The sequence below is a fragment of the Suncus etruscus genome, chromosome 12, assembly GCF_024139225.1.
Source record: "Suncus etruscus isolate mSunEtr1 chromosome 12, mSunEtr1.pri.cur, whole genome shotgun sequence".
Lineage (NCBI taxonomy): Eukaryota > Metazoa > Chordata > Mammalia > Eulipotyphla > Soricidae > Suncus > Suncus etruscus.
The window spans coordinates 41,032,819-41,060,280 of record NC_064859.1 but is presented as its reverse complement, the minus strand read 5'-3'; the positions used below and the strand labels follow the sequence as shown (position 1 = coordinate 41,060,280).

The window sequence follows — 27,462 nt, the reverse complement described above, 5'->3', positions numbered from 1 at the left end:
GCGCCACCTCGCCGGCTCCAAGCCATTAATTTTTGCATGTTAATTTTGTAGTCTGCCATTTAATTCTTCTGCCACAGAAGTCCTCTGCCATCTGCACTGCCCTTGTTGGGTGCCACATCCAGGCGCCTGGCTTCGAGCTCCAAGCCCAGAGCACGAGGCCTCCTGCGCGGAGAGACCATGTCCTGAGGAGGCCTTCCTCCGTCTTCTCTGACCACGCAGGGCAGCGACGGGCGTCCGGGGAGGGAGGCGATGCCAGACCCAGCCGCGCACCTGCCCTTCTTCTACGGCAGCATCTCCCGCGCCGAGGCCGAGGACCACCTCAAGCTGGCCGGCATGGCGGACGGGCTGTTCCTGCTGCGCCAGTGCCTGCGCTCGCTGGGCGGCTACGTGCTGTCGCTGGTGCACGACGTGCGCTTCCACCACTTCCCCATCGAGCGGCAGCTCAACGGCACCTACGCCATCGCCGGCGGCAAGGCGCACTGCGGCCCGGCCGAGCTCTGCGAGTTCTATTCGCGCGACCCGGACGGGCTGCCGTGCAACCTGCGCAAGCCGTGCAACAGGCCGCCCGGGCTCGAGCCGCAGCCCGGGGTCTTCGACAGCCTGCGCGACGCCATGGTGCGCGACTACGTGCGCCAGACGTGGAAGCTGGAGGTGAGCGCGAGGCGCGCGCGTGTGTGGACGCGTGCGCGGGGCAGCGCCCCCTAGCGGCTGCTTTTGGAAGGTGCACTTGCTGAGAAGCGAGTCCTCTCTCTGAGATGGGGCCTGCGGGAAGGTAGAGGAGCCAGCTGGCAGGGTGCAGAGTGGCAGAGGGTTGGTCTGTCGTGGCAGGCCTCAACAGGAGACTGTGGGGTGTAGTCTTGCACGGCTGAGCTTCGCCAAGCTCTCGGTCCCTTCAATTCTTCCAATTGCACGTGCACTTGGCATGGTTTGGGAGTTTGTTTGGAGGACCCTGGGTGGATTGGTGCAGGGTTTAGGTAGACCTGGGAGGGGAGTGAATTGGGAGACCTGGAGGATGCAAGTGCTCTAGACTGATGCCCCCCCCCCACCCCTTCTAGGGTGATGCTCTGGAGCAGGCAATCATCAGCCAGGCCCCACAAGTGGAGAAGCTCATCGCTACCACTGCCCATGAGCGGATGCCTTGGTACCACAGCAACTTGACACGCGAGGAGGCCGAGAGGAAACTCTACTCAGGCTCGCAGACCGACGGCAAGTTCCTGTAGGTGGGGCTTGGTGTAGGGGGGGAGGATCTGGGGCTTTGGGGTGGTCCTGGAGGTGGGGTGCACACCTGACTTATTGCTTAGGTACCCCTCAAAGGCTTTGTATGTGTGTGTGTGGATCATGCATGAGAGGGCCAGTGTGTTGTGAGGCAGAGTTGAATTGCTGGGCTGGACTTCATATCCTCTGTGGGCCAGAGGTGGATTTTGCTTCTGTGTCTTCCTTGCCATGGTGTCAGGAGTATGACCACAGATCCCTACTACGGCCCTGCCTCGGCTACAGCGAGGATGTGGCAGGGAAACAGGTAGATAGAAAAGATAAATCGCTGAATAGAGTAAGTCATGTGTCAGAATGGTGTATGGAGGGAAGGAGGGGTTGCCAGTTTAGATTGGGGAGTGGGGAATCATGGCTGGGCTGTGCAGGATTTTGAGTAAAGGACTAAAGATGAGAAATAAGCTATGTGGATGACCCTGGACAACGGAGACATAAATACAGAAACTGGGGGGCAGGTTCCGGGCCTGTTCAAGAGACTGAGGCTTGAGTGCTTGGAGCTGTGTGCATGAAAGCCAGTGGCAGAAGAGGTGAGGGCAGGGGGGTGTTGTGGACTTTTGCTCTGAATATGGCAGGAGCACTGGGGAAGTGTGGCATAGCTCCCTCTAGCTACAAAGACTATAGTATCAAACTAAGTTCTGCTTTAAAGATTAGGTAAATCAACGTGTGCAAAGCAATTAGCTGGGATAATCTAAAAACGCTTTCAGGTATGTGTGGCAGTTCCTGTCACTCTGGTCTTAGCCACCACTAAACTCTGTGGCTGTCTGTATGCTTGTTCTGGGAACTCTCCAAAGCTACTGAAAACCCCCTGCTGGTTCTCCTGTCTTGTCTCTTTGGGCCGCTTTGAGGAAGAACTGAAATCCACATATTAGCAGAACTCACCCAGGCAATCACAGACAGAGACTTCATGTGGGCTTCTTCCCGGGGCTCTCAGAAGGTTAGCATCTATCTCCACACATTATGGTAGGAGTTCATTAGCCTATACTGCATTCTTCTCCAGGACACTTGCTGTCCAGAGGGAACATACATGCAAAGCTACTCTTCATCCCACACATAGTTTGTCATGCAATTTGGGGTCATTTCCTGACCTAATTGGCAAGTGCTAGACTCTATCTTGTTCACTCCTGCGCCCTGTCCTCAGAGAAGCACTGCATGTGGCCCACATTCACTTGTCTCGTGAATGAGTGTCCATAGGCAGAGTACTGGAGGTGCTGAACTGAATCCTTCAGACGGGGTCCGCTTGTGGAACTCAGAGTCTCCCTTGTACTGCTGCTGCACTGGCCGGTGTAGCTCTGTGCTTTTTGGTCTCTACTCCCTCATAGTTCTCACCTAAGCTGGAATCTACACTTAACCAAAAAACAGAATCTAGTGCTAGTCTAGTGTCTCAAAACACAACTGCTTGACAGGTTTTCCCTGGGCTGGTGGGTAGAAACATTTGGCTTAAACTTAGGGTGTGTGTGTGTGTGTGTGTGTGTGTGTGTGTTTGCTTGATTCTGTGTACTCATGTATATTGGGAGGAGAGGTATTTTCTTCTTGGAGGGCACATCTTCACTCTGTCCTATGGGAAGGCTGGTTTACGTTCTTCGGCACACTGTCTTGGAGGTTGAGGGAGGCAGCTCTGCAAGGCTGTACAGAGGTGATTAATGGGTCTTATAGGTGTTCTGAATCCTGGAGGAGCACTTCAACAGCTTTTCTTATAGAAAAACATGCCCAAGTATGGGTTTCTCTCTACCTGTGCAGGCAGGAGTCCCGTGAGTGGCACTGTGTTCCTCATAGAAATCCCGATGTTGTTCTGTGGTCTCCAAGTGTCCCCCTCTGTACAAGGCCAAGTGTCTAGTCATAGGTTACCAAGGATTCATTTAGGACCATGTGTTCCCAGTAGCTGGCCCTGTATTTCTTCTGGATGGCCCAGGGCAGGCCAGGGGAGGCTGAGTATGAGCATCATGAAAGTAGAGACAAATGACATCCAGGAGAGACCCTGGCAGCTGGGTGCCCCCTGCCCAGAGATGCTTCCATTTAGGACTGGGTGTAGAGAGAGGTCTGACCTTGGCTTCTTCTTTTCCTGCTGCATCTCCATGAGATTATGGGGCACAGAGCTCTTAGGCTGTGAGTGTGTGAGAAATGAGCCCTGTGGGAAGATCAGGTCATTCTTGGGGTGACACCGCTTCCCTCCCCACAGGCTGAGGCCCCGGAAGGAACAGGGCACATACGCCTTGTCCCTTATCTATGGGAAGACTGTGTACCACTACCTCATCAGCCATGACAAGGCAGGCAAATACTGCATCCCTGAGGGCACTAAGTTTGACACACTCTGGCAGGTACGTTTTCCACTTCTCTGATGAGGGGAGACAGAAAAGGGTGTTCAGGGGAGGAGTGGCCCTGACCCTGTGCTGCCCTCCTGCCACAGCTGGTGGAGTACCTGAAGCTGAAGGCTGATGGGCTCATCTTTTGTCTGCGGGAGCCATGCCCCAATGCCAGCGCCTGCGCCAACTCAGGTGAGTGGTAGTGCAAAGTGGGAGGTACAGACCTTACTTAGACTCTTCACTGAACCTTCTAATTCTCCAGGGGCTGCTGCTCCCGTGCTCCCAGCCCACCCCTCCACATTCACCCATGTGAGTTGGCTCGGATGGTGGAACTGGATGGAGGGTGGGGCTGAACAGAAGAGGACCGCTCACACCCCCAGCACCATCTCTGGGAGTCCACGGGTTTTGTGTGGGGGAGGGAGTTGGGTGCACCCAGCCCAGGTCCTGATAACTGACCTGTGACCTTTGACCTCAGAGGCGGGTTGACACACTCAACTCGGACGGATATACCCCTGAGCCAGGTGAGTCAGCAGAGGGACAGGTTGGGGGGCTGGTTCCATGTAGGATGTGTGGTCTTCAGCTAGGTTTGGTCTGTGGCCTGGGAAGCACATAGCCCACCTGCATACCCGTCATGCCCTCCCTGTGTGTGTGTCCACAGTGCAAGCCAACCTGCAGGTCCTCAGCCTGTCAGACTTGGCACATGTTTACCAGTCCCTGTCTTGTGCCTACCACTCTCCAGGCTCACATGCATGCCTGTGAATCCACTGACTCCTTCCAGTGCATCCTATACAGTAGTCGCAGTAATAATTCTTCCTGAATGAGGGCACACCAGCAACGCCTAGTGACTATTCCCAGCTCTGTGCTCTGAGATCATTCTGAATGTTCTTGGAGGCCCATGTGATGCCAGGGGCCAACCCTATGTCCCTCATTCACTTAGCCCATTGAGATCTCTCCCCATCCCCAGTCATGTTTTAGTGATGAGAAAGAACGCACAAGAGCCTTTCGAAGGTACCCCTCAACAATGCTGGAGTTGGGATTTGGGTTTTTTTTTTTGTTTGTTTGTTTATATTTTTGGGCCACACCCGGCGGTGCTCAGGGATTACTCCTGGCTGTCTGCTCAGAAATAGCTCCTGGCAGGCACGGGGGACCATATGGGACACCAGGATTCGAACCAACCACCTTTGGTTCTGGATCGGCTGCTTGCAAGACAAACGCCCCTGTGCTATCTCTCCGGGCCCTGGAGTTAGGATTTGAATCTAGATGAGCAGATTAGCTCCAGAGGCCGGTTCCAAAAATGCCAGCTGTAAGTGCCCACATTTTGTGTGGGTGCAAACCGGCAACCAATAGCATGAGGGACCTCCACATCTGCCCATGCAATGAGGCCTCAGGTACAGGGCTGCTGCTGGCCACACAGACACAGCAGGGCACAGCACGATTGTCAGTGTTTATACACTGTGGTGGCAGTGTACAGGAGGCACGTGCATGAACTACTGCTTGCATGTGTACAGTCAGATGCAGTCAGGACACCTTTAACACTGCCTGGGTATGACCTCAATGGAACTAGGAGGGCACATATGTGTCCTAGTGGGAATGGGGGGCGTGTCCCTGTGGGAGCAGAGTATGTCTTCCCTGTCCCCGTCCCTGTCCCTCTTCCTGACCTGAGTGGACGCTGTGTGTGTGGATGCACACGTGCCCAGCACGCCCAGTGTCCCCAGAGAAACCGAGGCCGATGCCCATGGATACAAGCGTGTATGAGAGCCCCTACAGTGACCCTGAAGAGCTCAAGAACAAGAAGCTCTTCCTGAAGCGTGAGAACCTCCTCATGGCTGACATTGAACTCGGCAGCGGCAACTTCGGTTCAGTGCGTCAGGGTGTTTACCGCATGCGCAAGTAGGTGGCAGAGCTGTGTGTGTGTGTGTGTGTGTTGAAGGCTGGCTGGGGTGGGGACCCTCAACAGCCTGGAATCAGGAATCAGGTTGCCCAGGGAATCAGACCCTGGGACAGGCAATTACGTGTGGGAGGGCTCCCCAGGATAGAGTGTGGGCAGTGCCTGAGTGGAGTACAGCTGCAGTGAAGCCCAGCAGAACTCGGGGGGGGGGGGGCGGGGACTCCCTGCCACCCCACCTCAACTGTTACAGGGTTCCATGGAGTCTGGAGCTTTTTCTTCTCAGTGGGGGGCAGTTTGGAGGAGGGAGTGTCTTTACCAGAGACACTCTGATTCCAGGGACTGAGGAGCAGGCTCTGCATAGAGATGAGTAGTGAACTCCTGAAATCTTAGGGGACAGAGGAGTGGGTAATAAGGGAGATGAGGAGGGTGCCTACCCTCACGCATGCTCCTTCCCCTGCGGTATCCATGGGACAGAAAGCAGATCGACGTGGCCATCAAGGTGCTGAAGCACGGCACAGAGAAGGCGAACAAGGATGAGATGATGCGCGAGGCACAGATCATGCACCAGCTGGACAATCCTTATATCGTGCGTCTCATCGGTGTGTGCCAGGCTGAGGCACTCATGCTGGTCATGGAGATGGCAAGTGCTGGGCCCTTGCATAAGTTTCTCCTGGGGAAGAGGTGAGTCTCTGTAAGGGGTAGGGGTGGGGGGCAGGCAGTGCAGCACTCAAGTCCATCCCCCACGCACACCCTGATGTCTAGTCAAAGCCACAAGGCATCAACAGTGCAGAGAGCAGAACTTTAGGCTTGAGTCACAACTCTGCCACCAACTGGTGGGACCCCAGGCCGACTCTCTAACGTGTCTGTTTCCCTCCTTTGTATCTGCTTCCAGGACCCTGAGTACTCAGTGAGTTGTTATTGATAGGTGCTTAGAACACCAATTGGCAAGATCTTTAGAAGCATCAGATGCCAAATTTATACCCCAGGGAACTTGCCAACCATCTCTGACTGTCCAAGGGGCCAGGGAACTGTAGTCCAAGTCTTGTTTTTCTAACACTGGGTATTGCATTTTTATTTTATTTAAATTTTATTTTATTTTGGTTTTTGGGTCACCCGGTGTTGCTCAGGGGTTATTCCTGGCTCTGTGCTCAAAAATCGCTCCTGTTTCTGGGGACCATATGGGATGCTGGTATTCGAACCACTCTCTGTCCTGGTTCGGCTGCATGCAAGGCAAATGCCCTGCCCTACAGCTGTCTATCTGTCTGGCTCAGGTATTGCATTTTTAAAACATTGTTAAAAGGGACAAAAACAAAACAATGACATAGAGAACTTGTGGGGTTTGCAAAAGGTCAAATATTTACTCTGGCCTTTTCCAGGCACTGCTTGCCAATACCTGATCCCTTTGTGTCTTCTCTGATCCCTAGCTCCTCCCCACTCAGATGCCCTTTCCGCCTTTTCTGGGGGCATACCACCCTCTACTCAGGCTGGTGCATGGGGATTCATAGTGGGTGTTGAGTGCTCTCAATCTGTCAGCTGCTCAGATGAATGGGGCAGGCTTTTTTTGTTTGTTTGTTTTTTGTTTTTGGGTCACACCCGGTGATGCTCCAGGGTTACTCCTGGCTATGCGCTCAGAATTGCTCCTGGCTGGGGGACCATATGGGACACCAGGGGATCGAACCACAGTCTGTCTTAGGCTAGTAAGCGCAAGGCAGATGCCTCACTGCTTGTACTTCTGTTCCGGCTCCTGCAGGTTTTCTGTGACAGGTACAGACCCAGCAAGTTTGAGTCATCTTTGGGTGGTACTCAAAAGAGACAGTACTCTTCCCAGGGTTCTGGTTGAAGAGAGTCTCTAATGATATATAAGAAGCACATTAAAGGGCTGAAGCAACAGTACAGTGCGTGGGGCACTTGCTTTGCACATGGCTGACCCATGCTTAATCCCTGGCACCAGATTGGTACCTTGAGCCTCACCAGGAGTGATCCCTGGGCACAGCCCAAAGACTAAGGAACAGTTTTAAAGAAGGCTCCCCTATGGCCCTAGGCTTCAGAGCAAGGGTGGGGAGAGGAGGTGTTGGTATAGGCAGAGAGCAGGGGCTTCTGGGGAGCATCTAGTCTTGTACTCTAGTGAGGTGGGGTCCTTGGAGACTGGGAGCAGAGGGACTAGTTGTGAACTAGTTGTGGTGTGTGAGAGATATAGCCTGGTGGCTGGGGCAGAGGAGATGGGGCTGGCTCAGGTCAGCAAGGATGGTGGCTGTGCTGGAGGCACAGCAAAGGCAGAGAAATTTGAGGGTTCTAAAGGCAAAACTGCCCAGGTTTATTTGATGTTGATGGGATGGGTGATTGTGAGAAAGAGAAGTTGGGGGAGAGGAACCAATTCTGAGTGTGTGTTTGTGAACAAGAAGGAACTTAGCTTTGCTATTACTCTTCAGATAGTCAGAGACTGCCCCTACATCCATCTCCTTCCTGTACACATGCAAAGGACCTGTGAAAATATGTACATTTGGGAATCAGACTTGGGTGATATTTTTTTGGGAGACCAATTTGTATCATACCCAATAGTACTACACCAGGCTTGTAGCTTGGGGGTTGCTCCTGATGGTTCATGAAGACCAACCATGCAGTATTGGGGCCTGAACAAAGCCTGTGCTCTCAGAATTCTCTGACCCTGTTCATTTTAAATATCAGTTTACTAAGATAAAATTAATTTACATGGTGGCTGGAGAGATAGCACAGTGGTAGGGTGTTTGCAGCCAATTCAGGACAGACGATGGTTCAAATCCTGGCATCCCATATGGTTCCCTGTGGCTGCCAGGGGTGATTGCTGAGTGCAGAGGCAGGAGTAACCCCTTAGCGTTGCTGGGTGTGATCCAAAAACAAAAAAATAAAATTAATTTATGTAAGTGTTAATATTATGTTTTTGGGTTTTTTTCCCATACCTGGTAGTTTTCAGAGGTTACTCCTGACTCTGCACTCAGGGATTAGTCCTTGCAGTGCTTGAAGGACCATATGGGATGCTAGGGATTTAACCTGGGTTTGTTGTGTGCAAGACGTATGCCTTATCTACTTGTACTTTCTCTCTGGCCCCCAATATTTTGTTTTAGGGGCACAATTTACCACACCACATCCATCAACCAAGTGTTAATAATCCTCCCCCACAGTGACAGACTCTTCCTGTCCCTTTTTCAACACTCAAGGAACCTTAGTTCTATGGTTCCTAGTTCTTAGCCTCTCTTGATTTGTTTTCATTGGACATTGTTCCCTTGCTTTGCTTCCTTATACCCCAAACAAGTGACATTTTCCCAGTCCATCTTTCTCCTTTTGGCTTATTTGCACATTCCATCTCTGTTGTAACAAAAGGGAAGAGTTCATCTTTTCTTATAACTGAGTAGTATTCCATTGTGCGTATGTACCACAAGCTCTTTTTCAGCCATCTGTTCTTGGATAGTTGGGTTCATTCCAGATCTTGACTTGTGAATAATGAATGTTGCAGTGAACATAAAAGTACAAATATCTTTTCTTGAGGGGTAACTACTACTTTATATTTAATATTAACACACTCAAAAAGTAGCTGTACATATTATTACCAAAGATAATATATAATTTTTGAAATGTTTAAAATTTGGGGCTGAAGAAATAGCACAGCGGTAGGGCGTTTGCGTTACATACAGCTGATCCAGGGCAGACTTGGGTTCGATCCCTGGTATCCCGTATGGTCCCCTGAGCCAGGAGCGATTTTGAGCACATAGCCAGGAGTAACCCAAGCATCATCGGGCGTGCCCCCCAAAAAAGAAATGTCTAAAATTAATTTTATTAATATTTTTGGTTTGTGGGCCAGAACAGTGGTGCAGGCAGTAGGGCGTTTGCATTGCACGCACTAACCTAGGATGGACCGTGGTTCAATCCCTCAGCATCCCATATGGTCCACCAAGCCAGGGGCGATTTCTAAGTGCATAGCCAGGAGTAACCACTAAGTGTCACCAGGTGTGGCCAAAACCAAAAAAATATTTTTTTTGTTTGTGAGCTACATTGCAGTATTCAGAGCTTACTACTGTCTCTGTACTCAGAAATCACTCCTTATGTGCCTTGGAGGGCCATTTGGGTCCCTGGGGATTGAACCCAAGTGGGCTGCATGCAAGGCAAGCTCCCTACCCACTGTACAATTGCTCCAGCCTCTATGATATAAAACATTTTTTTTTTTGGAAGGGAGCATGCCTGCTGTACTCAGGGCTTATTCCTGACTCAGCACTATGGAATCATTCCTGGCAGTGCTCAAAGGACTATCTATATATACCAGGGATTAAACTCTGATTGGCAGAGGTCAAGGCAAGAGCTTTACCCACTTTATTATCTTACTGGCCCCTGGTTTTTTAATTTATAGTACTGTTCATGATAGGGTTTTATGCAAGCTATGCTACAACATGCCCTCTATCACTTTCAGTGTACTCCCACATTGCCCTCTTCCTAGAAAAGTCAGTTCTATTGACCATTATTTTAGAGTTAGTGCTTTAACTAACTCAGTGGAATCACTGAGTCATGTGAGAGCTTTATTTTAAAGCTCTGAGAAGTTTCCATACTGCTCTTCCTGGGTGCAGGCAGCAGGTCTTCCTGACTTACTAGAAGCTCTTGAGCAATGGGTGGGGGAACCTGGCTTGGGCTGAGCAGCTGACTGAAGATCCTCACACCATAGGGAAGAAATCCCAGTCAGCAATGTGGCAGAACTGCTGCACCAGGTGTCCATGGGGATGAAGTACCTGGAGGAGAAGAACTTCGTGCACCGAGACCTGGCAGCACGCAATGTCTTGCTTGTGAACCGGCACTATGCCAAGATCAGTGACTTTGGTCTCTCCAAGGCACTGGGTGCTGATGACAGTTACTACACTGTAAGTACCAGTCCCCAGGATGCCCAGAGGTAGAGGGCTCCATCTTGTTCCGGCTGCAGCCTCTTCTCCTCCTTAGGCCCGCTCAGCTGGTAAATGGCCACTCAAGTGGTATGCACCTGAATGCATCAACTTCCGAAAGTTCTCCAGCCGCAGTGATGTATGGAGCTACGGTGTCACCATGTGGGAGGCTTTCTCCTATGGCCAGAAGCCCTACAAGGTTGGTGGGGAGGGAAGGATGAAGAGGTGGAAATGAGGCAAAGTGGGGATAGGTGGTGAGGCTGGGTGAGGTGAAGTGGGAAGAGATGAAGTGGCAAGAGGTAAGGTGGGATGTGGTGAAGTGGTAAGAGGTGAGATGGGACAGGCCAGGTGGAGGGGTCTGGAGATCCACATACCTTTGCTTCTGGCCTGAGCAGAAGATGAAGGGGCCAGAAGTCATGGCCTTCATCGAACAGGGAAAGAGGATGGAGTGCCCGCCAGACTGCCCCCCCGAAGTGTACAAACTCATGAGTGACTGCTGGATCTACAAGTGAGTAGAGTGGGCAAGAGGAGCCCCTGGAATGACACCCCCAGCATGGAAGGCCTGTCAGTAGCACAGAACTCTCTAAGGTCATCTGAACCCTGGCGTATCCCTTTGTGGCACCTTTGTCTTCTTGCTTCTGGGCTGGGTGCTTCCTGCACTGACTCAGGACACATCTCCAGTCTGGCACCCCAAAACCTCCATGTGGACAACTCCCACAGTCCCAGTCTCCCTCCCACTGACCCACTGTAGCCCCTACTCAGATGGACACCCACTGATATATGTTGAAGCCCTCCACTACTGAGTGGCTGAAGTCAGCCCTCAAACATCCCAATTCCTAACAGCATCAATATCTAAACTTGCCTCAGACACCTGGCAACACATACCAAACATGCTGTTTTCCTTTACTGAGCAGTCAGCTGGTATTTTTTCCTACCTCAGCATCTTGGTAGACATGCAGGCAATGCAATACACAGACCCTGGTTTGTGAAAAGTGCATATTGACCTGGCTCCAACAGGAAACAGCTCTCCAACACCAAATACTCAGGGAAGCTTGTGGCTAACATCTCAGTCTTGAATAGTCCACATACAGACCCTAAAGCTGCCCTGGCTGAACCCCTCTGTGTGCCAACCTTCTGCTCCACTGCGGGAGCCAGTTGTAGCAGCAAGAGGCCTCAGCTTGCACACGACCCTGGCCCAACATCCCTGGCACTGGCAGCCCAACTCTTGATGCAAAGTAGTGCCCATTTGCCCCTCACCCCCCATTTATATGAACTCAGTTCCCTACTTCTGCAGCAGCTGATTGTGTCCATCAGCAGCTCTGAGTCTCAGTGCTCCCTTCCCCCAGCCTTGATGGCCTTCTTAACTATACACACAACCACCGTTCTGGGGTGCGGCCTTGATGTCCTTCGTGCAACCCACAGGTGGGAGGATCGCCCAGACTTCCAGACTGTGGAGCAGCGCATGCGCAACTACTATTACAGTCTGGCGAGCAAGGCCGAGGGTCCTGGTGGAGACCGGAAGGGAGCTGAGGCAGCAGCCGCCACCTGACTTCCAGCCTGTCCTGTCCTGGGCCCCTCTGCTCTCACCATCTCCTGTGTTGTCTGCCCTTGCCCCAGGGCTTCTGGTGTGGCAGGGCAGGCTCAACTCGTTCCTGCAGCTGAAGACCACACTGGCCTGGCACCCCTGCGCCCTGCTTTCTGTGTCTGAGCTGAGGGCAGAACCTGCCAGGGCCTCAGCTGGTAATTATAAGAGGACCCTGGGTTGAGGGGCTTTGCTTACCTGAAGGCCCCTTCTGCCTTGGCCTGGCAGGGAAGACTCTCAGGAACCTTGGCATCAATCTACAATGCTGGAATAAACTCAGCTTCTCTCAGTTTGGGTCGTCTCTCATCTTTTCAGGAGTCGAGGCCACGGTAGGTCCAGGAGAGCAGGTTGGCCAGTGGAAAGGATTTATATGAATGCCTGAAAGCCTGACCTCACATTCCCAAATCTGGCGACTTGTATTTTCTATTTTTCTACCTTGGCAACATCTTCTTGTGAGAGGCTATGGTAGAGTGAGGGGAACTAAGGCAAGTGAATGTGGGGGCCAAGGGACTGATTATCTGGTGGAACTCCGTCCCCATTTCAGTGGATTGTGTGGGGCCTAGCAGCTCTTCCTTCTGGTGCCATTTCCTCAGCAGATGGAGAGATTTTAAGCAACACCAGCCTTTCCCCCATTTCCCATGTTCCAACTCCCTCCACCTCCAGAAAGGACATTGGTGTATTTTCCAGTCTCTTCAGAGGATGCTGCTGTCCTGCTCCCCATTTTGTTGCTTCATCCTCCTCCTTCATCTACTGAGAACACCTGGTGTGCCAAGAGCCAGATGAGTTTGACTCAAAAAACATGTCATCTATTTTTTTGTTTGTTTGTTTTTGGTCATACCCAGTGGTACTCGGGGTGACTCCTGGCTCCGTGCTCAGAAATCACTCCTGGCAGGCTCAGGGGACCACATGGGATGCTGAGGATTGAACCTGGGTCGGCCATGTGCAAGGCAAACACCCTACCCACTGTGTATCGCTCCTGCCCCATGCCATCTGTTTTGACTGAGGCTCATTGCCTCCATATCCCCACATGGAAGATTGGGCTGTGGGAACACAGAACCTAGTAGGTCAGGTTCAATGGAGCTGGAACCTCACATGGTTTTCCTGAATTGTTCCCTCTTCCTTTCTGTGATTGAGCCCTTTCCCAGCCAAATGCCTCATTCTCTAGGCCTGACCCTCTAAAACTAGCTTTTCAAGGATGGGTATGTAACAGCTCAGCACTATGGAAAAGCAAGGAGATTTTCTGTGGCTTCTGAAAAAGTAATCATTTTGGTTTTGGGCCAGTGCTCAGAGGTCATGTTCAGCGGTCATCTTAATTTTGACATTGGGACAGAAAGTGAATCCCAACCCTTAAATGTGTCCTGATTTTACAAGTGCACCCAGCTTGTGAGGCTGTACACAGGTTTGCCATAAGCCTAAGTTAAAAGGAAAATACATATGGGAAAGGAGATGCAGTTTGTTCTGTGTTTTGGTATAAAGCAGAGGAAAGTCTGAATTGAAAACCATTAGGTACTATTCATCATGGAGATGGCTGGATTCTTCATTATGTAACTGACCTCAAACATTACAATTTATGTTTGGTGTTTCCTGGCTACCAGCAAAGGGTATAAGTTCTCTAAGAGAATGAGAAAACTAAGATGGAGCAGGTGAAGATTAAATCAGATCAATGCTTCATGGCATGACGGACTTGCCTGGTGTCTGAGTAGTTTTGAAAAAGGAAGCCTAAGTTTTGAGTCCCCAATTATACAGGAGCAGTGACTGTGTTGGTCCATAATTCCAGGTTCCTTATTATTTTCAAGAATAAAAACTCTGGGGCCGGTGAGGTGGTGCTAGAGGTAAGGCTAACTGCCTTGCAAGCACTAGCCAAGGAAAGCACCGGGGTTCGATCCCCTGGTGTCCCACATGGTCCCCCCAAGCCAGGGGCAATTTCTGAGCGCTTAGCCAGGAGTAACCTCTGAGCATCAAACGGGTGTGGCCGACCCTCCCCCCCCCCCAAAAAAAAAGAATAAAAATTCTAGGGGCTGGAGAGATGGCACGGCAGTAAGGCATTTTGCCTTGCATGCAGAAGAACAGTGGTTCAAATCCTGGTGTTCCAAATGGTCCCCCGAGCCTGTCGGGGGTGATTTCTGAGCATAGAGTCAGGAGTAACTCCTGAGCACTGCTGGGTGTGACCCAAAAACCAAAAAAATAAATTAAAAAAAAAAAAAGAATAAAAACTCTAAAGATTATGTTACAAGAAAAAAAAAAGAATAAAAATATTGAGGAATAAACATGTTCAGACTTTTGAGTTAGAATGTAAATAAGTTTAATGGAAAACAAAGAGGAGAAAGAAAGAACTCCCCATGTGGAGAGGAACTTAGCACAGAACTAAGTTAAATATAGCCTGTTTTGTGGGTATTTTTTATAAGAAAACTGAGTATTTGTAAAGGCCTTAAAGGCCCTTTGCATTCCATATCAATGGGTAAGAATGTTAGGATCCTACAGAGTGGTCTGGCAATGCCTAATACAATCTTAGTCTCTTAGACAGCTTAAGCTCTGAGGCAGAATTCTATGGTCTTGGGGAATTGTTAATTCCATGTTTATGAGATAGAGTCCAGGAATTCTCAGGAACATTCCAATGATAGGATGGGGGCAGTAAAAAATGGGATGACTCACAACAACCAACAAAGGGAAACTGAGGCTTCCTCTTTAATCTCCACTCTCCACCATCACCATTCCTGCATCAATTTCTACAAGCATCATTTAGAGGACATATGGAAGTCTTAAAATTGGAAAAGGATCAACACATTTAAAAGGAAAAGTAGGGGGGCCGGAGCGATAACATGGAGGTAAGGCGTTTGCCTTGCAATCAGAAGGACGGTGGTTCGAATCCCAGCATTCCATATGGTCCCCTGAGCCTGCCAGGAGCGATTTCTGAGCATTGAGCCAGGAGTAACCCCTGAACATTGCCGGGTGCGACCCAAAACCCAAAAATAAATAAATAAATAAATAAATAAAATAAAAGGAAAAGTAGGACTGAAGAAATAGTACACCAGGCAGGGCATTTGCCTTGCATGTGGTGAACCTGTATTCAGTTTCTAGCATCCCATATGGTTCCTGGAGGCCCCCAGGAGTGATTCCTGAGTGTAGTCAGAAAGTTACTCCTAAGCTGCGTGTGGTCCCAAAACAAACAAAAAAAGGAAAGTAGTGGAAATACACAATAATACTAATACTAATTTTATCTGTTAATACTATAGAAAAAGGCAGTAGCTTACTTTGAAAAGCTAAGAGAACCCAAATAAATAAATTTTGCATATAAAAAGCAAGACACAACAATTCAAGGCTTTTGAAAAAAGCATCATTTATTCCAAAGTACAACACAAAGTTGCATTTTAAAGAAATACACATTCAATCTTGTATTCCAAGACTTGGCTATGTGCATTTCAGTGTATCTTTAAAATAAATTCAGGTATACAAATTTTACATACCTCAAGTACAAACAGCACAGAAAATGCATATGGTCTCAACAGAATGTTTTTAATTCATTCACTGTTCTTAAAGTTGATTTACATTTCTGTAATCTGCTTTTAAACCAAGACAGCCATATTTTAAAAAAATACTCTTTTTTTTTCAGCATAAAGTCCTCTTATATTTTTAAAATTAGATCTTGGTGTGTAATATTGCAAAATTATTAAAAACCAAACTTGGTAATTTAATAAAATTGTCACATGCCAGGACTTTTGAATGAACTGTTTTTTCCCTTAGCTATAATGTCAAATTTGTTGTCATACAGATACACCGGTGGTAGAAACTTGGTAACAATTATGGTTGTAAGATGTACAGGTCTTTTTAAGAGTTTGTGGCCGTGTTCAGAATTTTCTCTTAAAAGCACAACAGCAAATCTCATTATCATAATTGCAAGATTTGAAAGAAGCAAGTGGTACAAGCCTGCCCTGCTTGAATCTGTTTTGCAAAGATGAGGAGGGTGGAGAGTGAGAAACTACAGCAACAAGAACCTTTGAGAGATATCTGAATCATCTAGACAAGAGGTCCCCCACTTTCTTCCCCCTAATTTCAATTCTCATGGGGGAAGTGTGAGTTAGACCAGGGGTCAGAACTTCTTCTTCCAATGGTGGGGCTCCAAATCCGCCAAGGGTTGTAGGGCTGCCCCAGATCATCAGTGGGACCAGAGGCAGATGGAGCGTGAGGCTCAGAAGTGTTTTCAGTACCCATGAGGCCGATTCCTGTCAGTGTGTTTGCTGGAGTGGTGAAAGGAAGAGTGCTGCTGAGGTTGCTGGACCAGATGGAGCTGCTGAAGGGAGTGGTGGACCATAGTCCACTGGTGTTGCCGAGGATGGACTATGAAGAATCATACAAAGTACATCATTAGCACAGACGGGATGGGATAGTGAGAAGGTGATGCTACAAAAGAGGGCTGAGTCCTTAAAGAGCTATATTTCTTGTCAAATAAAGAATACCAACTGTTTCATACATCAACCCATACTAAAGTCTGCACAGATGGTTCTTATTCTAAAAGAAGAGCTGTAAACCAGTCAGATGGTCTGGTTTTTGTAATAAAAGCTGTAGCAAAATGCACTATTATAGCCAACTGAAATGCAAACTGTGTTCTGCAACAGTTAAGATTCCATAAAACCCGTGCTTGCGAATTGAACAGAGGCTCTCACATGGCAAAGCAGGTGCTTTGCAAAGTCAGGACCCTGCTTAAGATGCTTTTAAAATTGTTAGCCTTGTGTGTATGTGTGTATGTGCATGTGTATGTGTGTGTGTGAAGTAAAAACAGGTTTATTTGGAAACCCAAAGGAAGGGATGAAGAGAGTAATGTACTCAAGAGAGAGCGTGGACTTCTTTCAAGGAGAGTTAAGGTACATGTTCCAAAGTTAAAGTAGTGAAGTATGAAAGCACATATCACACATCTCAAGAGGAGGGATGTGGGTAAGTAACATGCTCAGGTACCATGTGCTGCACTCAGGGAGTACAGGCACACATGTACTGAAATTATTGGGAAATCCATAGCACTGCAGGCCTAAATTAAGAAAGGAGGAAAAGCCCACATCAACAACCAAAGTACAAGTCTCAAAAATCTAGAGAAGGAACAGCAAACAAATTCAAAAGCTAGCAGGAGGAGGAAAATAAAAATGAGAGCAGAAATCAACAACATAGAAACCAAGAAGGCAATTCAAAGAATCAATGAAACCAGTATTTGGGTTTTTGAAAGAATAAATCAGAGAGATAAACCTTAGGCTAGACTCATGAGGAAAAAAAGGGAAATTGTTCAAATAAACCTGATCAGAGATGAAAGGGAAGAAATTACAATGGATCCTTTAGTGATTCAAAATATAATGAAGTTGCTATGAATAATTTTATGATCTTAAGCTGGAGGACCTAGAAGAAATGGACAGTTCTTAATAGTTATATTATTTCCAAAAGCTGAATGAGGTAGAAGTAGAAAGCCTAACTAGGACCGCAGGTAAGGAAATCGAAACAGGAATTATGAGTCTTCCACAAGAAAAAAATTCCTGGTCCAGATAGGTTCACTGGTAAATTCTATCTAATCTCCAGAGAAAATTTACTGCCTTTACTTACTGTGCTCTTCCAAAACATCAAAGACACTAGCAATCCTTTGGAACACCTTCTATGAAGCTAACATTATACTATTGCACAAAATAGATTGCCAATAGGCACGTCAGCAGCGTCACTTATCATTAGGGAAATCCAAATCAAAATAACAATGAGATATCATTTCACACCAGTGAGAATGGTACATATCAAAAACTATAGGGACAATTTGTGCTGGCAGGGATGTGTGAAAAACGAACTCTCATCCACTGCTGCTGAGATTGTTGTCTGTTCAATCCCAATGGAAAACAGTATGGAGAATCTTCAGTAAACTTAGTATTGAACTGCCATGTGACCTAATAATTTCATTTTTGGGTATTTGCCACAGGACTTTCAATCAAAACACCATCATTATGCATTTTTGCAATGAGTACAACAGCTAGTATATAGAATCAACGTAGGTGTCCAACCACAGATGACTGGATTATGAAGATGTGGTACATATACATAATGAAATATTATGTTATTACAAGGAACAATAAAATGCCATTTTCTGTATATGGCAGGAACTGGAAGATAATCATGTAGAGTAAAATGAGCCAGAAAAGGAAAAAAAACACAGGATGATCTCACTTATCTGTGGTATATAAAATAACTGGATGAGGAAATGTAAGGTAGCAAAGTGGGGGGAATGCCTAGATTATCTCTGACCCCAGATCTTAAGTAGAAGAAGGGCAGTGAAGGAAAGAAGGCAGGAAGAAGAAGAGAAAGGGGAGTAATTGGGAAATGGGTTTGGCTTTGGTTATACTAGGGATGTGGGAGTGGTATATATCCAAAGCAAAGACTCAGCAACACTGAAAATATGAGATCTAAACTGAAACCAACAACTGAACTTTAATGTGCCTACCATTTTGGCATGGGTGGGGAGGTCTGAAGCTGTGGTGATGGGACTGGTATCAAAGTATTTTATGCCTAAAATTCAATTATCAGTAATTTTGTAAACTATGGTGCTTATTTAAATAAAAAAATAAAATCTTCAACAAAGTATGAACATAAAAAATTCAACAATACACTATAAGGATTACATACCGTAATCATGTAGACTTGTGCAGAAAAGATAAGAAAAATCCAGTAAGGGCCAGATAGATGGCACAGTGGTAGGGCGTTTGCCTTGTATGCAGCCGACCTGGGAGGGACCTGGTTCAATTCTTGGCACCCATGTGGCCCCCCAGAAAGGGCGATTTCTGAGTGCAGAGCCTGGAATAATCCCTGAGCACCATAGGTGTGGCCCAACTACCAACCAATCAATTAATCAATAAATAAAGTTTATTAAGAAAAGAAAAATCCAGTATCTATTAGAAGCAAACACCCTCAAAAAAGGAGGTGTAAGGCTCGGGTGATAAGTTAAAGAGCTCATTCACAAGAACTCCCACTTTTGTTCCAAGTACTGTATGGCTTCCAAAACACCACTAGGTAGGCAGCCCTAGAGGGCCTAGAGCACAGCTGGGCCCAGGATTGTGGGGAGTAGCCCTGAGTAACCTGAGCACTGTGCAGAAAACCCTATAGCTAAAATGTGTACATAAAGGAGTTACTTCAACAGAACAAAAGACATGATTGATAACTTCATATAATATCAAAGACAATACTGAAAGAATGAAAGCTTTCAAGATTAGGAACAAGACAAAAAGACCTAGCCATAGTAATTGGGGGAGGGGGTGAAGTGATAGCACAGTGGTAAGGTGTTTGCTTTGCACAAGACTGACCCAGCATGGACCTGGGTTTGAGCGCAGAGCCAAGAGTAACCCCTGAGCACTGCTGGATGTGAACCAAAAACAAAACAAAACAAAAAACCAAACCAAACCAAACCAAAAAAGGAATAAAAGAGTTCTAATCAGAAGGGAAAGAGTAAACTGTCACTGAGGTACTATGTTAAAAATTATATAAAAGGCTGGAGATTATATATTTATATAAAAATTATATAAAAAGCACGGAGATAAGGCTTTTGCCTTGCATGCAGGAGGACGGTGGTTCAAATCCTGGCATCCCATATGGTTCCCGAGCCTGCCAGGAGCGATTTCTGAGCATAGAGCCAGGAGTAACCCCTGAGCGCTGCTGGGTGTGACCCAAAAACAAAACAAAACAAACAAACAAAAAAATTATATAAGGAAAATTCTAGCCCTGTTTTTTTTTTTTTTTTTTTTTTTTTTTGGGCCACACCTGGCGGTGCTCAGGGATTACTCCTGGCTGTCTGCTCAGAAATAGCTCCTGGCAGGCACAGGGGACCATATGGGACATCGGGATTCGAACCAACAACCTTTGATCCAGGATCAGCTGCTTGCAAGGCAAATGCCACTGTGCTATCTCTCCGGGCCCTAGCCCTGTTTTTTAGGTCAAAGTTTTTTTCCTCTTTATTTTCCCCAACTTTTTTGCACCTATGCAAAAAATCTGCCACTCCGTCCCTTAAAAAATATTTTAGATAGGGGCTCTTGCCTTATTTATAGAACCTTGGGACATAAATAACTGTGTTTTACCTCATATTTCTTCATTTTCCTATAAAGTTGCGAAGAAAAATAAAAACAAAAGGATGGGGCTGGGAGCCAGGGGCCAAGTGATCACTGTGCCGTGGAGGAGGGAAAAAAAAAAAAAAGAACTAAATATTCAAGCCAGAGTCAACAAAAATAGAATCAAGAGACCCAAACTATAACAATCTAAACTTAAAATGGGCCTGTCATTCTGGCAGGCCACAGGGCAAAGGGCAGTGGCATAGGATGCATTTGTGACGGGAGGTCGACATTGGTGGTGGGTATGGCTCTGATTCACTGTATATCTAAATTCCAACTATGAAGGACTTTGTAAATCACAATGGTTTCAATAAAATAAAAATAAAAAAAGAAAATCCTAAAGAATTTTAAATGAAACTTTTCAAATATATAAAAATTGGTGTCACTCCTATACACTAGTTAAGTTGCACCACATATTCCTGACCACATGGAAGTGATTTCCAGAAGAGAAGAATATGCCCTGAGCACAGTTGGGCGTGACTCAAAAGACAAACAAAACCAAACAAAACAGAACAAAAAGGAAACAAGAAAAAAGAAATCTCATTCACAATGGCATCAAAAAGAATACAATGCTTACAAGTATATTCAAGTAAGACTATAAAAGTCCTGTATAATGAAAATAAAAAGACTCTCAAAGAAAGAACTAAACAGAATATAAATAAAAGAAAACATGAAGCTTTGTGCTGATGATTAGGAGGAACAAATATAGTTAGAATTTTCACAACCAAAGTAATCTATACATTGAATGCAATCTCCTCTAAATTCCAATGTCATTTTTCATAGAAAAAGATTATAGGGGCCGGGCGGTGGCGCTAAAGGTAAGGTGCCTGCCTTGCCTGCGCTAGCCTTGGACGGACCGCGGTTCGATCCCCCGGTGTCCCATATGGTCCCCCAAGCCAGGAGCAACTTCTGAGCACATAGCCAGGAGTAACCCCTGAGCGTTATCGGGTGTGGCCCAAAAACCAAAAAAAAAAAAAAGAAAAAGATTATAATTCTGAAATGTGTATAAATCCTCAAAGGATTCCAAACAGCTAATGTACTCTTAATAAAAATAGAAGATTAGGGCCCGGAGAGATAGCACAGCGGCGTTTGCCTTGCAAATGATTGATCCAGGACCAAAGGTGGTTGGTTCGAATCCCGGTGTCCCATATGGTCCCCCGTGCCTGCCAGGAGCTATTTCTGAGCAGACAGTCAGGAGTAACCCCTGAGCAATGCCGGGTGTGACCCAAAAACCAAAAAAAAAAAAAAGAAAAAAAGAAGATTAGTTATCAAGCTCCTTGATTTCAATATGAACTATCAAGCTTTTATAATCAAAACAGACACATGGATCAGCAGATGAAAACTGAGAGCCCAGAAATAATCCCATACTGATTACTCCCTAAATTTTGACTAAAGAGCCAGGAGTAAGGATAGTTTAATAAATGGTGTGGAAAACTGGATAGCCTTTATGCCTGGGGAAGCATCAAAGGAATGGTGCACAAGTACAGAGCTCCAGATTAGGTCCCTGGCACTGGATGATCTCTTGAACAAAAACGAAGTATGGCCCTGGTGTACCCCACCCCAAAATTAAAAAGCTGCATAGCCACATAAAAGAATAAAACCTGATCACTATCTTATACTATTTACCCCACCCCAAACGCTGCAATTCTGGGGGAGAGGAGAGGAGAGGAGAGGAGAGGGGAGGGGAGGGGAGGGGAGGGGAGGGGAAGAGAGGAGAGGGGAGGGGAGGGGAGGAGAGGAGACGGGAAGGGAGGGGAGGAGAGGGGAGGAGAGGGGAGGAGAAGAGAGGAGAGGGGAGGGGAGGGGAGGAGAGGGGAGGAGACGGGAAGGAAGGGGAGGAGAGGGGAGGAGAGGGGAGGAGAAGAGAGGGGAGAAGAGAGGAGAGGGGAGGGGAGGGGAGGGGAGGAGAGGGGAGGAGAGGGGAAGGGAGGGGAGGAGAGGGGAGGAGACGGGAAGGGAGGGGAGGAGAGGGGAGGGGAGGGGAGGAGAGGGGAGGAGAGGGGAGGGGAGGAGAGGAGAGGAGAAGGGAGAGGAGAGGGGAGGAGAGGGGAAGAGAGGGGAGGGGAGGAGAGGAGAGAGTGTTCCTGAGTGCAGAGCTAAGAGCAACCTCTGAGTATCTGTGTGTGTGTGTGTGTGTGTGTGTGTGTGTGTGTAAGGGGGAAAGATGCTACTATTAAACATTGGATATTTATACAAAGGCTAAAAACACACTAGTTCAAGCACACATATACCACTATGTTGCAAAATATTTTAAATATAGTTTAGATATAAAAACAATATTCCCCTGACAGACAAATAGATAAAAATGTGGTACATGCAGTTGTATGTTGCTTAATGAGATTTTAGTCAACAGTGATTTGCATATATAAGGGTGGTATTATATGCCTATTCTAGTTTGATCCCTGGCATATATTTGCATATGTGTAGGTGTACCTATCTGAGACCCTGGATTTAGGTGTAGATACCTGAGACCGACCCATTTCTGGGAGGGGTCTTGGGAACTGAATATTAGGTGTGACCTTACCTGCTAGACCCCGCCCATTCCTGGGAGGGGTCTTGAAATAGGGAGATAAACCCTGGAGCCAGGAGATTAGGGGCTGTCTCTGCCCTGCTGCGCTCGCGGGCTTTAGGTTCTTTGCCTCTTTTGGTTTTTGACCAGGATGGAGGCCAAAGGAAGATGGCTGAATTATAAGATGCAGGGCTAAGAATGGCCGAATGCTTGAAAGGTTAGGAGACAGGCCACACACCTGTGGTGGTTAGGGCATGAATAAAGATGATGCTTCCTAATGCCTGCCTGTAAGTGATTTCGCCTTTCACCTGGGCCTGGGACCCGCCGGCTGGATGGGGTTGCGGAGCCACGTGGCCTGGGATGGCAGAGAGAAATCCATCACCATCCATCGCCATCCAGCCCCATCGTTAATTATTTGTTACTACAACTGGCGAATGTAGGTGTACCTATCTGAGACCCTGGATTTAGGTGTAGATACCTGAGACCCACCCATTTCTGGGAGGGGTCTTGGGAACTGAATATTAGGTGTTACCTTACCTGCAAGACCCCGCCCATTCCTGGGAGGGGTCTTGGAAAAGTTAGATAAGCCTTGGACCGAGGGGATTCGGGCCCTTTCTGTGCTGCTGGGCGCTGCTGGGCGCTCTGGCTTTTGGATCTCTGTGTTCTGGTCTTTGACCAGCATGGAGCCCAAAGGGAAGATGGCTGAAAGGAGTTTAGATGCAGGGCCAAGAATAACTAGTGCTTGAAAGGTTATGAGTAGGCCACACACATGTGGTGAATAGGGCATAAATAAAGTTAATGCTGCCTGATGCCTGCCTGTGAGTGAGTTCTATACCCGTTGCTTTCCTGAACCCCAGACCCGCCGGCTGGATGGGGTTGCAGAGCCACGTGGCCTGGGGTGGCAGAAAGAAAGATCCTTCACCATCCATCGCCATCCAGCACCATCCTTAATTATTTGATACAACACATATGGTCCCATAAAAACTGAGTACCACCAGGAGTACAGATGGGTGTGGCCCCACAATAAAAACAAATAAAAGAAATACTTCTATTTTCCTTTTGGGCCAGAATGATAACACAAGGGGTAGGGCATTTGCTTTGCACATGGCCGGCCAACTCAGGTTAGATCCTCGGAATCCTCAAACCTGCCAGAAATAATTTCTGAGCACAGAACCAGGAGTAAGCCCTAGTCACCATTGGATGTGGCCCCAAACAAACAAAACCAAAAAGAAAATACTCGATTTTCAAAGCATGAATAAAACTTGGGGAATTATGCTAAGTGAAATAAGTCAAACATAATACTGTATGATTTTAATAATATGTGGAAAATAACAAAAGAATGGCATGAAACAAAAATACCTTGATAAAGAGAAATGATTGGTAGCTATGAGAAAGAAAGAGAGCTTCAAGGGGTACCAGAAGGGTTAAGAAGGTCAATAGTAGACAGAAACTATACTTTTGGTGGTTGCACTGTAGCTTATAGAGATTGAATTTTAATTTTACTTACTTTTGGATTTGGGGCCACAATCTAAGTGATCAGGGCTTTCTCCTGACCTGCACTCAAGAATCCCTTCTGGTGGTGCTTAGAGATGTCAGGGATTGATTTGAGGTTGGTTGCAGGTCAGTGCCTTTCCTGCTATACTATCGTTCCAGCCTAGAAGCTGAATTTTAATGCTGTAAATGAACACTTAAATAATGACCTCAAAAGAGGCAATTTTGGGGCTGGTGAGGTGGCGCTGGCGGTAAGGTGTCTGTCTGCCTTGCAAGCCCTAGCCAAGGAAGGACCACGGTTCGATCCCCCGGCATCCCATATGGTCCCCCCAAGCCAGGGGCAATTTCTGAGTGCTTAGCCAGGAGTAATCCCTGAGCATCAATTGGGTGTGACCCCCCCAAAAAAGAGGCAATTTTATGGTAATACCATCTTTGCATTTTTTGGGGGGGAGGGGCTTTATTGAGTCACACTTGGTGGTGCTCAGGAACCACATGGAATGCCAGCAATTAAACCAGGGTTGGATGTATAGGAGGCAAATGCCTATTCACTGTACTATCACTCTGGCCTCAACCCTCTTTGCTTTTTCTTCTCTTAACAAATATATAATAAAAGTCCAATTTAAGACCTAAGTGCTTCAATCAACCAGCAACTTGCTGCATTGTATAAATGGTGATGAGCAAGCACTCAGTCTGAATTTGGATAAGACAGAACCTAGGATTACAGCTGCACTTGTGGACTACATAATAGATCAAGAGGCTGAAATGACCCTTGACCCTTATCCATCTGCTAGGTGAATTTAGAGATCAATTCTATAGCTGTCCACTTGTTTTATACACAAGTCCTGGACAACCAGCTCTAAACTATCCATGAGTCACTTTGACTAACAGGAATACACAGAGATGAAGCACTGACCTGTTAGGTTACACCTTGTTTTACCTAAAACAAAGATCATCCCTGGTTTCTTTGCATCTGTTTGTTTATGACTTGGTTTCACCCAAAACAAAGGTTGTCTTATATGTAAACCTGGGCAGGACAGGTTCAGGATATCCTGAGTTATCTATGTACTTACTGCCCCACCTGGGGGTGGTTTCTATACTCAATAAAATAGTTTTGGCAGGCAGCCTGTGGGAGATACAAGATAGAAGATGGCCAGACTATACATGTTTCACCCTCAGCCTGGTTTGGATTATGTATGTATGTATGTATGTATGTATGTATGTATGTATGTATGTATGAATGTATGTATGTATGTATTTATGGTCACATCCGGAAGTGCTTAGGGGTTACTTTTGGCTCTATGCTCAGAAATTGCTTCTGGCAGTCTTGGGGGACGATAAGGGATGCTGAAACACCATCCTGCATGCAAGGCAAATGCACTACCTCCATGCTATCTCTCCGGCCCTGGTTTGGATTATTTTATGCCCAATCCTGATTCAGACTTGTTCACCTGGGGTTGGAGATATGGCACGAGGGGTGATTTTACACTGACCCACCCTTCCAAGGGGCTGTTTATCATTCAGACCATTGTCAGTACCATCCATGGGGTAGCAATGGCAGTGATGAAGAGTACTCACTGTGGCTGTGTGGGTTGGGGAACTGGAAGTGGCAGGCCAGGAAGGGCTGGGGTCTGTCCCTGGAGAGTCCCAAAGGTATGAAGGGCTGCTGCTGAACTCATTCCAGCTTCTTTGTGATGCCTGATTGCATGATCGCGGTAACCCAAGTTTACTGAAAACTTCTAAAAACAGAAAAGCAATAATCAAATCTGTATTCCATTTGCCAAACTCATCTAGGATAAGATGTTGCATTAACTCGTGGCACGGTGTTTACTACTGTTCCCTGTTTACTACTGTTCCTACATTCTGTCAACTCCCATCATGTATCAGAGGACTTAGGGACAGGTTGATGTCCCTACAACTTAAATACACAATGTGAATACTGTACATACTACCATTGGAGGACATAAAATGTAACCTTCTGCCCCAGCATCATTAGCAAAAGCAAAACTCATAATGTTGCCTCTAATTCTAGAGAGAAAAAAAAAAAAACCAAACAAACAAGGATCCCTGCACATACAGGAGTCACAGTTCAGACACAGCACCCCTTCTCAAAGATCTAAAATAAGTGTGGGGGAGCAGAGACCTAACATAGCTTTAGGCTGTTCTGCTGGTACTGGTGGTATGGGAAGTGATGGAAGGCACCTTTCCAAGAGCCTCTTACTCACTTGCTTTCCCACAGTCTGACTTAGTAGGCTCTGGACACAGGTGGTCAATAGGCAAGGCCGCTGGGACATGCATCCAGGAAAGCAATACCAGCAAAACCACTTCCTTAAACTCAGCCCATATATATCATGTCTATTAGATGGCAACTGTGCTTTCCTTTCTATTTCAGCATGTTTCTCCATACATAAGATAAATTTCCTTCCTTGTCTACAGGTTTATTCATTAGAGTTCTAGTGTTAAACACTCACCACCAGTTAGGTTAAAAGAATTTCCAAAGGCCGAGAAGGAATTGAGGGGTGTGAAGTCAGGGCTGCTGGGGTTGCTGATGGGACTCCATAAACCGGAGCTAAATGTTACAAGAGGAAAAGAAACACAAAAATGGATGATGGTTAGAGGAACGGGTTCATTTCATAGAACTTCAGAAATAGAAGCTGCTGCTTCTACTGGGGGGTACTCAAATATTAAAAGCAGAGACAGAAGGCAGAACTGAAAAAACAGCTTTCATACCACAAAGGACCAGGACACAGAGGATTTCTACTATTCTATCACGAGCTGAGAGTCTGGTTCAAAGCAAATGTTGTGCGGAGGAAACATTATTTCTATTTGTTTTAAGTAATGTTTTAGATTAAAACAACTGTCAATTGTTTTAAATTAAAATATTTATTTGAATCTAGGATTCAATTCTTTTTAGTGCAAGGCAGGTAAAATTGGGCAGTCTTAGCAAAAGTCTGTATCCTCTCGCTGGGAGTCTGAACAGCACACTTGCCACTGCATGCCTGCAAGGCTCTGGGCCAAGAAAGGGGCATGTCCAGTAACTCACAGTAAGGTGTACAATATTTGTTGTGAATACAATCTTCTTATTTTTAATGTTTTTGGGCCACATCTGCTATGCTCAGTGAGTGTTGAAGATCAAAACTGGGTGGCTGCATACAAGGTAAGTACCTTACCCACTGTACTGTCATTCCAGCCCTCTTGTTCTAATGATTAGATACCACTTCTTAAATCAGAATGAAAATGAATTTCAAGTGTGGCATCTGTGTTTTTTTGTGTGAACATATCACATGTGCCTCCTTCCCTTTGTGCTTTCGTCCAATAGAATGAGTTTTAGAGGTGCTGACAAATGCCTACCTGTGCCTAGAAACACAAGAAGATCTAACCTCAGAAGTTTTTTCCAATCAAGAGTGGTATATC

At 46.7% G+C, this 27,462-nt stretch overlaps 2 protein-coding genes across 2 annotated transcripts in view; one reads left to right on the top strand and one right to left on the bottom strand.

Annotated features, from left to right (window-relative positions):
- Nucleotides 1-249: 249 nt before the first annotated feature.
- On the top strand, nucleotides 250-11,904 carry LOC126024149 (tyrosine-protein kinase ZAP-70). Its single transcript, XM_049784590.1, has 12 exons — nucleotides 250-651; nucleotides 1,056-1,216; nucleotides 3,446-3,584; nucleotides 3,674-3,761; nucleotides 3,832-3,878; nucleotides 4,045-4,090; nucleotides 5,276-5,459; nucleotides 5,932-6,138; nucleotides 10,145-10,337; nucleotides 10,414-10,554; nucleotides 10,751-10,863; nucleotides 11,778-11,904. Exons 1-12 carry the CDS (start codon nucleotides 250-252, stop codon nucleotides 11,902-11,904), a joined length of 1,848 nt encoding a protein of 615 aa, XP_049640547.1.
- A 3,810-nt stretch (nucleotides 11,905-15,714) lies between these two features.
- Nucleotides 15,715-27,462, bottom strand: part of TMEM131 (transmembrane protein 131) — a 195,929-nt gene continuing 184,181 nt past the window's right edge. The window contains exons 39-41 of the mRNA XM_049784899.1: nucleotides 26,520-26,617; nucleotides 25,627-25,787; nucleotides 15,715-16,272 (exon numbers count right to left, since the gene is read on the bottom strand). Coding sequence (XP_049640856.1) covers nucleotides 15,988-16,272; nucleotides 25,627-25,787; nucleotides 26,520-26,617 — 544 coding nt within the window. The 3' untranslated portion in view covers nucleotides 15,715-15,987. The remainder of the gene's footprint in view (nucleotides 16,273-25,626; nucleotides 25,788-26,519; nucleotides 26,618-27,462) is intronic.